Source organism: the organism of the source record quoted next, unplaced genomic scaffold, assembly GCF_019419815.1.
Source record: "Pyrus x bretschneideri cultivar Hongxiangsu unplaced genomic scaffold, Pyrus_bretschneideri_v1 Contig36, whole genome shotgun sequence".
Classification (NCBI taxonomy): Eukaryota; Viridiplantae; Streptophyta; class Magnoliopsida; order Rosales; family Rosaceae; genus Pyrus; species Pyrus x bretschneideri.
Genome location: NW_025999679.1, coordinates 2,846,653 through 2,859,040, shown reverse-complemented (window position 1 = coordinate 2,859,040; position 12,388 = coordinate 2,846,653). Strand labels below are relative to the sequence as shown.

Genomic DNA, 12,388 nt, shown 5'->3' with positions numbered 1-12,388 from the left:
CTTTCCTTCCAAACAAGCACGTAACTAACACAGCACAAACACAAACGCCTCACTTTAGAAAATTTCTATCTTTGATTTTCTGTTTTCTCTCGGGAAGGAATTGAAGAATCTTTCTCGGGTTGGTGAAGATGATGTACGAGCAGCAGCAGCAGCAGCAGCAAATGAGAATGGACACGAAGAAAAAAGCTGCTAATGAGAGGAAGAGATCGATAGATGAAGAGAGGCTTGAGATAGTGGATTTGAGTGCGATGTCTCTTGATGCCCTTCCCAATCCTTCCCTTAATTTGGGGGCTATTGCAAGCTTGATCTTTCCAATAACAACCTTCAGGTATTTTAGATGAATTGTAGATATGCTTCCATCTCCATCAGGGAGAAAATCTTGTATTTATACGTCCAATTCTCACAATCATCTACCTTGTAATTAATCTGTATCGGTACATCACGTCTTAAAGGGTATAATATTCCTTAAAAAGAATTGATCTCACAACTATATATCAAATCTCATGATTTTGATCACGCAATAGGTAGTTGTGAGATCTTTACGTCGTCCATTGAGAGTACAAAGGGTACAATGTTAATAATAATTTGTGTATCTGCACGTTGGGGATTCATATGAGAGAGGTTCTATTTAGAGTTCGATTCTTGAACGAATTTTTATATACAAATTTTTTATATATAAAAATTTGTTTTGATATTGTCTCTTGGTGTAAATTTTGCAGAACATACCAGAATCCTTAACAGCAAGATTACTGAACGTGGTAGTGTTGGACGTGCATTCAAATCAGCTGAAATCTCTTCCAAACTCAATTGGTTGTTTGTCCAAGCTTAAGGTTCTCAACGTTTCCGGAAACCTTATTTCATATCTACCAAACACTATCGAAAATTGCAGGTTCGTTGTCATCTCTTCCTCTTCCTCCTTCCAATTAAATTAAGAACAATTTCATTAATGAATGCTTCATATAAATGTATATACAAGCGTTATGCCTTTTCTTTTTGGGTTAACACAAGCGTTATGCTTTATTTATTTGTTAGTGACTTTCTGAAAATTAGGATCATTAAAAACAATAAAATTTGGAATGTACCTGAAAGAATTCCCTTAATTTAATGGAATATTCTGGATGACTATATATACTAGTTTGTAGGATAAGTGTTCTCCATTTGTTCAGTGAAAATTCCCATTTTAAATGGCAAGTTATTGAAAAAAATAGTCATGTAACTTGAAATTAAACAAAATATGGAGGACTAGAGGGCCAGTAAATTAATTTTTACATGCATTTTTCTTTCAATGCAACCGATCTTAAAGTGAATCTTTAGCTAACCTCGCGGTTTGTTTTTACATGCATGACCGATTAAAATTTTTGAAACCTGCGATGTAATTAATAAATTTCTTATTATACATATGCAAACTTTTTTAAACATTAAAGTAATATATTGTACTCCTAATATATATCAACGTGTTCACCGTCTTCTGATGTCATCCTTTCTTATATATTATTGGACCCCCATTGCGTCATGAAATTAATTCACAAGTAAACCAGAAAATTAACATATCTATTCCTTATCATGATCAAATTTGATATTGAATGTAGGATAATTTTGGATGCGGTCCCTATTTATCAACGTTCTTTGATTGAAATTTTGTTGATTTTCGATTTTTTATTAAAGTCCCTGAAATTAATGTAATAATGCATTTCTATGTAAGTTGTTATAATTTTTAAATTAAAATTTGATATTTGTAGTTATTTATATTAATGAGATTTTAAATAAAATCTATAATTTGTTGAAAATATTTTTAGAAATATATACTTAAATAAAACCCATGATTTGTCATTACTTGTATTAATGACATTTTACATATGAAAAATTGGTAATTTGTATATGATACATTTTACATACAAAAAATTGGTACATTTTATACAAAATAAAGGTGATACATTTTATATAATGGGTACATTTCATATAAAAAAACAATGGGTAAATTTTACACAAAAAAGATATGGAACTTAAAAAAAAAAAAAGGGCATATTTTACATATAACGAAGTGGTACATTTTTAAAGACAAATGGGTACATTATTAATAAATTATGGGTACAAATAAAAGGTCAAAAAAATATGGACACAAAAAGAAATTAATATATGGGTACAAACTAAAACTGAATAGAAAATTGACACAATTTAATAAAAAGGGTTGCAAATTAAAATGGGTACAAAATAAAAATAAACATATATGATACAAAATTTAGCCATAAATATAAATATATCAAATGTAACGTTTCTAACACTAAATGAATAATTTATAAATAAAATTTAATTATCTTGATATGTAAAATATTTTATTATTTAAATAATTAATGATGTTTATTAAAACCAATGACCTTGATTAAAAATTAAAAAAGAATAAGGTTTCAATCAATACAGTTGAAAAAAGAGGAATAAAAACTTAATTTCACCTTGAATGTAATTATTAAAGAAACCATAGTTAATTTAATTCATAGAACATCGTGTTAATTTTCTGATTTTTTTTTTTCTTCCAATACTAGACGTACGTTGTTTTATTGTAGTTGTATATATATATTTCTTGTCCTAAAGGAGCACTTCCGGTTGAGTATAAGGGACGCAACACAGAAATCTCTAGTACTTGAGTGTACGCCTAAGCTGAGCAGTCGACAATTTGATTATTTCCCATTAAAACTATAAACATTTTTGGAAGTACGTCTTGATGCGGTGAATTTTTTTTTTTTTTTATTTTTTTTTTATTTTTTTTTTTTTGGTCTCGTAGGAACCAAAGGAATGGTGTAGAGAACTTGCAACAAATAAGTCAAAAGTATAATTCATGATCACATTGAAAATTCTAATAACAGTTACACGTATCACGCATGCAAAGAAAAGTAGAACCCTTTCACCAAAAATAAAAAATAAAAAGACAAGTAGAACCCTATATATAAGAGTACAATCGTAAAACTAAAGAATACAAGATGGTCTAAACACTTAATGAGGACATTTTTGCGTGCACTCGGAATGTCGGCAAATGATGTATGATAATATAAGTAGAGAGATTATTATGACATTTATTTCTTTGAATACATTGAAAATTATGTATGATATGACATTTAATGTATTAATTTGTGTTCTGAATATATTGAAAATTTTCTATTTAGTGGTCTCACAAATGAACAAATAAAAATAAACCATTTTTCTTATAGGGGGAGACAAATTCACATAGATAAGGTTTCATTTGAGAGATTATACAACACAGTTCAATAGTAGGATTTTGATGTGGTTTATACATGTGCATCAAATTGTGGATTATTGTTAAAGCAAATTGACTTAGTTGTGGTTTAACAATTACTCAGGTCAATAGAAGAGCTGAATGCCAACTTCAACAAGCTGAGCCACCTCCCAGACACCATTGGTTTTGAACTTAATAACCTCAAGAAGCTATCAGTGAACTCCAACAAGCTCATCTTTCTACCACGCTCCCTCACCCACCTTACGTCTCTGCGTATACTCGATGCTCGTCTCAACTGCCTCAGGTCCCTTCCTGAAGATCTCGAGAACCTTATCAACCTAGAAGTTCTCAATGTGAGCCAAAACTTCCAGTACCTCGAAATCCTACCATACTCCATTGGCCTCCTCATCTCTCTTGTTGAATTGGACGTCAGCTACAACAAGATCACAGCCCTACCAGACTCCATTGGATGCCTCAAGAAGCTTCAGAAGCTTATTGTGGAAGGAAACCCTATGGTTTCTCCTCCTCCTGAGGTGTTCGAGCAAGGGTTGCATTCAGTGAAGGAGTACCTTAGTGAGAAAATGAATGGCGGCCACAAGACTCCTCTCAAGAAGAAGTCTTGGATGGGAAAATTGGTGAAGTATGGCACGTTCAACGGGGCCAACCGAAGCAGACCGCGAGAGGAGAGAGAAAGGTTCATCATGCCCGAGTACCGGTCATCAATTGACGGCCTTGCTTCACCGAGGTATATGGGGATGTTCTCACCTCGTCGCCTCTTCTCTCCCCGTACTTACTTCACTCGGTGAAGGGTAAAAATGTTGAAAACAATTAAGAAAACGGCGTATGTTCATGAATCATGAGCCTTAGTACTCATGAGGATGGGGTTAATTTCTAGTGCGCGTATTTTTGTCTTTGTTTGGCTTGTAATATTGGTAATTCATGGCGTTGCACGTATGCATGTAGGGTTCATATACTTATAGTAGGATCGCGTAGCTTTGCATTAGAAATAGTTGCTAAGTTATAGGTCTCATATATGTACGTATCAGTTATATATAGGTAATGGGGTATCTGTGGTTACATATATATTCATGCTTGTCTAGTTTGTAAATAAATTTCATGGGCTTCATATACAGTTTTGAATATTTATATATATATATATATATATATATATATATATAAATATAATAACTGCAAAGGGAAGAAGATAATTTGCTTCCACAGTTGAATGATTTGTCTGAAGGAATAAATCCTCATTTTAAAGACAATTATCACCCTTCTTTCAGAAAGTTGTGAGACTTTTCTAGATGATCTTATGATAAGAAATTAACATCATTTACAAATTGGTTATAACTCTTATGATAAGTCACACATCATATCATACCCTTTTTTTTTTACACGCTTTTATAATACTCTTTGGTTATGTGTATATTAGTTTACCAATCTATTTACCTCCACACATCAAATACAAATACATATAGTAAAGCCAATATCATCATGATCATATTCCAATATCTACCACTTAATCTTGATGATGATGTAAGATCTAGTTGGCTACACATATAGAATATCATTACCGAGTATCAAATCTTGAATACTCTTGACTTTCCAACTTTAGTTTACAAACATTTGTAAACTCTCGTCAGTCCGTTATTCGGCTTATGGTGCGCACGCTTTGACAACTAGTACTAAACATTAGTAAAGTGGCACTATGACTCTTTAACTGTGTTGAAATTTCGATCAAGTACTTCCTCCTAAGTCAATCCAAAGGCCTTCCTCAATACACCTTATCAACGACTTTACACATTATGCGCCAAGATGTTATACATATTAAAACATGATGCATGCCTATAAACGAATTTTACATACAAGAAAATATGTTATAACTTTGTTACTTTGCTAGTTTCCTCAATCTTTTATCCGACTATTAATCAAATAAAGTCGCTTCACATTGTTCATTTCAGAAATCCTCAAAATCCATCCAGTGATTCCCATACCGCATGCCCCAACTACAACATCTAGATAATTCCAACCTGTACCACATGGTCCTCTAGATTTCCCTTCAAAGCAATCTAGTGGGCATAGGATCAGCCACCATCTCATCAGAGGGTATATGGTCGACTTTCACTTCATCCCTCATCACTATAAAGTCCATATAATGATACTTTACTTCAATGTGTTTTTTTTAATAGGAGCTTTTGATCCATTCCTTAAAAATGGTGTACTTATTAACATAAAATGCATTGACATACTTCCTTGGGATACAACGTCTAGATGTATCAATAAACTTTTAGGCTATACTGCAGTATTTACCTGCCCGTACTGTAACTCAACTATGTTTCTTAATCAATCAAGAGGCGACCATTATGTTTTTATCAAAATTTCATGCAAAAATGCATCACAATAGAAAATTACATAACTAATACTTAATTCAATAAATTTCATAATTTGAGTGTCTTCTAATTAATTCTCTTGACTCCTTGCCAATGTGTTTGATTAAAAACATAATCCTCTTCTTTGATGAAAAACATAAACCGAAACAAAGTTTAATTCCTTGAGTCTCCCACTAAAATTCAAAACAAGGTTTCATTTCTCGCACTCAATTGATCAATCTTTTCAAGATGAAAATTTTAATTAGCTTTTAATCTTTAAGATGATCAATTTCTTCTCACTCTCCTAGTTCTAATCATTTCTATTAGAACCTAGTAGCACATTACTAACCATGTCATTGTTGTGATCACTAATTATATCTCTCCCCTTGATCATTGACAATAGCACGAATTATATCATTGTTGTGATCACTAATTATATCTCTCTCCTTGATCATTGACAATAGCATGAATTATATCTCTTCACTTGATCATTGACAATAGCATGCATGATCGTATAAATGTATCAAAGTACCTGTTTTTGTTGCTTTAAATAACAACAACAAAAACACATATACTCATATATATACCAACATGTGTTTTAATAGCAACTGTGTACTAATTCACAAGTTAATAAAAAAAAAAAAATAAAAAAAAATAAAAAAAAAAAAAACCCTTGCGTGACGAAATTTTGCACAACGAAACACACATCGTTGTGCAAAGTCACTTTGCACGACAAAACTTTAAACTTCGTCACGCAAAGTCTTTACAAAAATAAAAAAAATTATTTTTTTTAAATCTTTGCACGACGTAATCCAAATATTTTGTTGCTTAAACCAATTTATGTTTGTTTTTTATTTAATATTATATTAGAAATTTTAAAATATAGTTATTTTCATAAGTTTTTATTATTTTTTTAAAACCTTTACGTGACAAATATCAATATTTCATCGACTAAACCTTATTTACTTAATTTTTATATTTTATATTGTTAAACTATATTATTTCTTCTTTTTTTTTGGCTCGATGAATACACATTTGGTCGCCTAAACTTTATTTATTTTAATTTATTTATCTTTAAATTGTAAAATAAAATTATTTTCTTTTTTATTATTGATAAAAATTATTTTTATAAATTTTGTGCGACGAACCAATATTTCGTCTCGCAAAATCCTTAAATTTGGGAAGGAGCCAAAAATGGTACATGGGATTTGTTTTTTTAAGACTTTGCACTATCAATCCTTCGTCGTGCAAAACTTTGCGCGACCAACACTTTGTTGTGCCAAACTCTAAAAAATTCGGATGGGCACCAAAAATCGGATGCGGAAAATTTTTGTTTTTTTAAAATTTTTTAAAGACTTTGTGTGACCAATAGTTTGTTGCACAAAGTGATATGGTTTTTAAAACCATAATAACTCATCCACAATTTTCTCAATGTCTTTCTCTATTCTCTTACCTCTCCTCTTTCTTTCCCTCTCCCCAAATCCAACCCTTTCCCTCACACTCACTCCTCTTACTTAATCTCTCTCTTCTCTCTCTTCACTATCTCTCACTCTCACTCACTCTCTCATCTCTCTCTCACTATCTCCTCTAATTCTCTCACACTTACTCCTCCCTCTCATTCTCACTTACTCTCAATCTTGCCAAAATGTACATTCTCCCCAAATTCTAATTTTTTTTTTCATTAATATGTGTTTTTGGAGTTAATTTTGAGTTTGGTGCGGGGTTTGGGGTCGAGTATAGGGTGAGGTGACACACTCCGACTCAGAATGTTCGCTAGGAACCCAAATCAAGCCTTACTGGCCGACACCTGGAAGGTGATGAAGCCATGAGTGTGATAATGTAATAAATGTGAATAAATTAAAATCTAAAAGTGGTTAAGTACACGAGTGCACGGTGAGCGGGTCTGGACCCATTTCACGCGTGATACAGAGCATAAGTATAATACAGTAAGGTAAGATAATTATTATACCATCATAAGAAGACATCTGTACTGAAAAGTGCCACGAATCCTCGTCGATACAGAACTCTACTGTTAGAACCTAGAGGGGTACAAAAGTAGAAAATGTGAGTGAGTGAAACAAAACTTTTCAAACCAATTTCAATTACCAAAGGCAATAGCCCCTCGCCGTAACACCTATAAAATTTCCCAGAAAATAGAATACATATCTATTTCAATCCCATACATGGCATAACAAAGTCCACATGAATATCATGCCATAGATCTCAATAAACATATATATCTCATTGACATGTTAGCCAGAGCCACCTCACGTGACCTGTACGGCTAAATCAATATCTCATCAATCAATGCTAGCATATAAGTCAGAATCACCTATAGTGACCTGTAAGACTTATTCATATCTCATCAATTATTGCTAGCATATATAAGTCGGAGTCACCTATAGTGACATGTACAACTTATTCATAACTCATCAAATATCTCATCAATCATTGCTAGCACATATAAGTCGGCGTCACCTATAGTGACATGTACGACTTATTCATATCTCATCAATCATTGCTAGCATATATAAGTCGGAGTCACCTATAGTGACATGTACGACTTATCCATAGCTTATCAAATATCCCTGCACACGAGTCAGAACCATCTATAGTGGTCTGTACGATAGGCCTATGCACCTACCTTGGATCCAAGGTGAGCGTAAGGTGCGGAAGGTGAACATCACGTGAAGGACTATGCCCTGGCCACAGGCGGGAGCACTAACATCGGAGTGCAGGTTTATGAGCTCTAAATGCATCTAATACTGCATGTACGACTCATAGGCAACCAGTACGACAATGTCGGAGTTGCCTATTACATAAATGTAGTCATGCCATAACCCCATCATTTCAACTAATACTATATACTCACCTGAACTTACCTGTGTGTCCTGCGTTCACCTTTGCACTTCAGAGTGTTCACAATAATTAAGTGCAAGTAATATACATATGGATATACTAAGATGTAAATCTGAAATTCAACCATGTCATAATATTTCCAAATATATAAACATATATACAAATGGAATAAAATGCATAAGCTGTAACGCCCCACTCCTGACCTATTTACCTTCAGAAATAATTATTGGTGATAAGCCCAACTAAACACTAGTTTAATTAACTATCATTACTAACTATTTTTCACTTCAATGTTACGATTCTTCACACATTGATTTATAACCAACATTTCACACAACAAGGCTATTGTCCCAATTCTCACATTTTTCACCAATCTCCCTCACATTGCTCAAATCCCCAACAAGGCTATTGTCCCAATTATTTAGTCTCAATTATTATATGGCTGCATCCAACATCTCGTTAGACTACCTACGTACGCTAAACAGGGATCAAGTCATTCGTAGTTCACATTAATTATTTATACATACATGCATAAACCAATTTAGAAGCGTTTGTGGAACTCTCTATTATATACATATGATAAAAAGGAAATGACCCACCCACCTGGAGTCCACGCTATGATTCACTAGCACGCACATCGAAGCGTTCCAAACGATTGGCGCCTATAACAATTATCGAATCACATCTCAGAACTCTTATCAATGGAATACATAATTTTCATAAGGCACGCCCTTAAAGATATTCTAAAATAGTTTGAGACTCATTGACCACAAGTCAATCGATGATAGGGTCCACAACACTGTATAACTCGATCCGGAAGATCCACATATCAAATTTCCAATCCGCAATTTCTAAAGATACACATTATGTTTCTAGAATAACATACTAAAATTTCATTTCGATCCAACGATCGGATCTCCGCAAATTTTCAAAACTGATTAGCATTTAACGTTTTATTTTATTAACTTACAAATTCAATTCGGGAAGATCTGTACATCGGATTCCCAATCCGTAAGTTCCTAAATTCTTCAAATATTACGTACTACAATGTAACAAAGATTGGTAACGACCCAACGGTCGGATCGTCGATTCACATAAATACCTAATAACGTATTGTAGAGAATTTAGGTTCCAACGATCAACCTACGTCATTCAAATATCAAAACTGAATTCAAGACATTTGACATAGCCTAAAATTAGCATTGGCGGCCCACTGGCCACGCACTGCCGTGGTGGAGGTCGGCAGCCTCGACTCGCCGAAAAATCTAACTATTTCCAAAAATTCTCAAACTTCACAGAAATGAAGATCTTAGTGAATGGAGCAACTTTCATACCTGCCACGAAGACCAAAAGTGGACAGAAGATAGTTAATTTTGCCCACAAAGCTGGCGGGTGCCTAAAGCTTCCTGATGTCGATTCGTCGTCTACGGTGGTCCAATGGGGTCAAGATTGGTTGAGATTTTCTCCTGGGATGATGGGCTACAAAGCCCAAGTGGTGGCATCGGCCATTACTTTGCCGATTCACCGAAAAATTGAAAAGAGTGGTCAGAGCATTGTTGATTTTCGTCGACTTTCGTGGCCTCCAACCGCCATATACCATGTTAATCAAGGTAGTTCTTGGGTGAGTTTTGTAGAGGGGAATGAGAGCTTCAAGTTGGAGGTGGTGGCATCGAAAAACTCCACCGGAGTTGGCCGGAATTAACCTTGGAAAATGGGTGGTCACGCAGGGTTGGGCACGGGTGCACGGGAAGCTTTCCCTTTTTTTTTTTTTCTTTTCTGATTGGCTCTCACCCTCTCCCTCTAATTCCAATTGGTTCCTTGACCTTATGCTTGATTGGTTCTTCTTATTTGTGCCTAAAATCTGATTGGCCACTTTCCCACAAGGTGGGAATTCAAATTATTTATAACTAAACTTTAAATAACCATTTTCAAACGTCCATAACTATACCGTTATAATCCGGACTCGCAAATGGCTTTCGCCTATGCGTTCACACCAACGAGTACTACGAGGATATGTTAAAAGAATAAGTCATACGTCTTTCTAGACGATGGTCAACTGAAGTCAAAATCTTTGCCTCTAGGGCATTTTCGTAAATTCAAGCTTTTAAAATAAAATAAAAACGTAAAATTTGTAACGGGTTGTCACATGAGGGGTGGAGTTTGAGGTTGGATTTGGGGTACACCAATTTTAGGGGAAATTATGCCCCTTTTTGGTATTATTTTATATTATTTTTTGGTTTTATTTGACTTTTTTTTTTTAATTTTTTTTTTATAGGGAATTGTCGAGGACACTATCGAACCATATCCTCTACCACTACCACCACAATAGACTAGTATTAGGATTTTATTATTGTTCTTTGTTAATTTAGTGTACATTTTGAATATATTATACATATTGGATAATTTGATCACTATTTTTCATATGTAATTTTATTTTGAATATGTCAATTTAAATTAAAAAAAATAAAATCATACAATTAAATTAAATTAAAAAGGTAAAAATTCGAAAAATCTTGCACTACCAAATATTTCGTCGCGTAAACAATTAATATAAGAGAAATAATAAAACAAAAAGTCAAAAACCTTGCGCGACAAAATATTTTGTCGCGCAAACAATTAATTTTGTTATGCAAATTATTAAAGTAATTTAATTTAATTAAAAATTGCAAAACAAAAATCTTTGTGCGACAAAATATTTTGTCACGCAAGCCCTATCTTCACGAGCTTTGCACGTCCAAAATTTCGTCGTGTAAGTTTTTGCGTGACAAAATTGTACTTTGTGCAACAAACTTATTTCGTCGCGCAAAATGCTTTTTGTAGTAGTGATTATACACCTCAAAAAGAAATACATTATTCTTAGCCAATAGTAATTGTACTTAAGTAATTCACATGTATAATCAATTTCTTAGGCTTATCGTTATTCTTCGTTCAATATAGACAATTAATTTTTAAGTGTCCAACTTGACCACGAAGGAAACAACTGCATTTCTTGCTCTTGTTGTGCGTATGGTCAAACTCTATAGTGCTTCTCATTGTTTTTGAAGATTTTGAGCTAGGGTCTTGGGGCAATCTGTCTTTATTCTGCATGTTATTATGGGGATGGATCTTGGGATGCGTTTACTGATACAAATAAAGTCAAAGGCACGTATGGAGTGTGGTGAATGAGGATCCTTTCTGGATCCTCTTTGTGGGAATTCGGGGTTTAATCAAGTGTGTCCATTCATCGTACATCATGCGGTCAGTTTTCATTAAGACTATTTATTTTCAATTTAAAATTTAAAATTCAAAAAGATTTTTAACCGCATGATGTACGATGGACGGACTCGATTGATTGATCATCTGGATCCCCACAAAAAGAATCCGAAGATGATCCTATTCCGAGTGTGGTCGCCTAGTTGGTGTAAAAAATAATATTCTTTGAAAGATAGGACAAGAGAAGATCATTTTCCTGAAGAAATTAATGTTCAGAAATAAATCAACACTCTTGAAGATGAAGAGGAAATAACTAACCAGTTTAAAGTTAATGAAGAGAGAACCGTTAAAGAGGCACAGACACTTGATGAAACACATATAACAACAACAACAACACAACAACAATAAAATCTTATTCCATTAAGTGAGGCCGGTTGTGTGAACCATAAAGCGCCAATGTGCTCAGTTTTGCACCAAGTCTTCTGTTAGCTCCAGATGATTCATGTCTTCTTAAAGTCTCTTTCCAAGTCTTCCTAAGTCTTCCTCTACCCCTTTTTCCATGAGCCTGTGTCTCATAACTGTAATTCCTAACCGGAACATCTGTAAGTCTTCGGTTCACACGTTCAAACCACCTAAACTGATTTTCTCTCATCTTATCTTCAATTACGGCCACTCATACTCTACCTCGGATATCCTCACTCTTAATCATGTCATTTCTTGTTCCTTTACACTCATTTTG

The 12,388-nt window shown here is 33.9% G+C and overlaps 1 protein-coding gene across 1 annotated transcript; it reads left to right on the top strand.

Moving 5' to 3' along the window:
• On the top strand, nt 1-4,368 carry LOC103950472 (plant intracellular Ras-group-related LRR protein 6-like). The gene is given in 4 exon segments (XM_009361686.3): nt 1-288; nt 291-328; nt 720-889; nt 3,354-4,368. Coding segments are annotated over 4 exon segments (1,050 nt in total). The 5' UTR covers nt 1-128; the 3' UTR covers nt 4,036-4,368.
• The last annotated feature ends 8,020 nt before the right edge of the window (nt 4,369-12,388 follow it).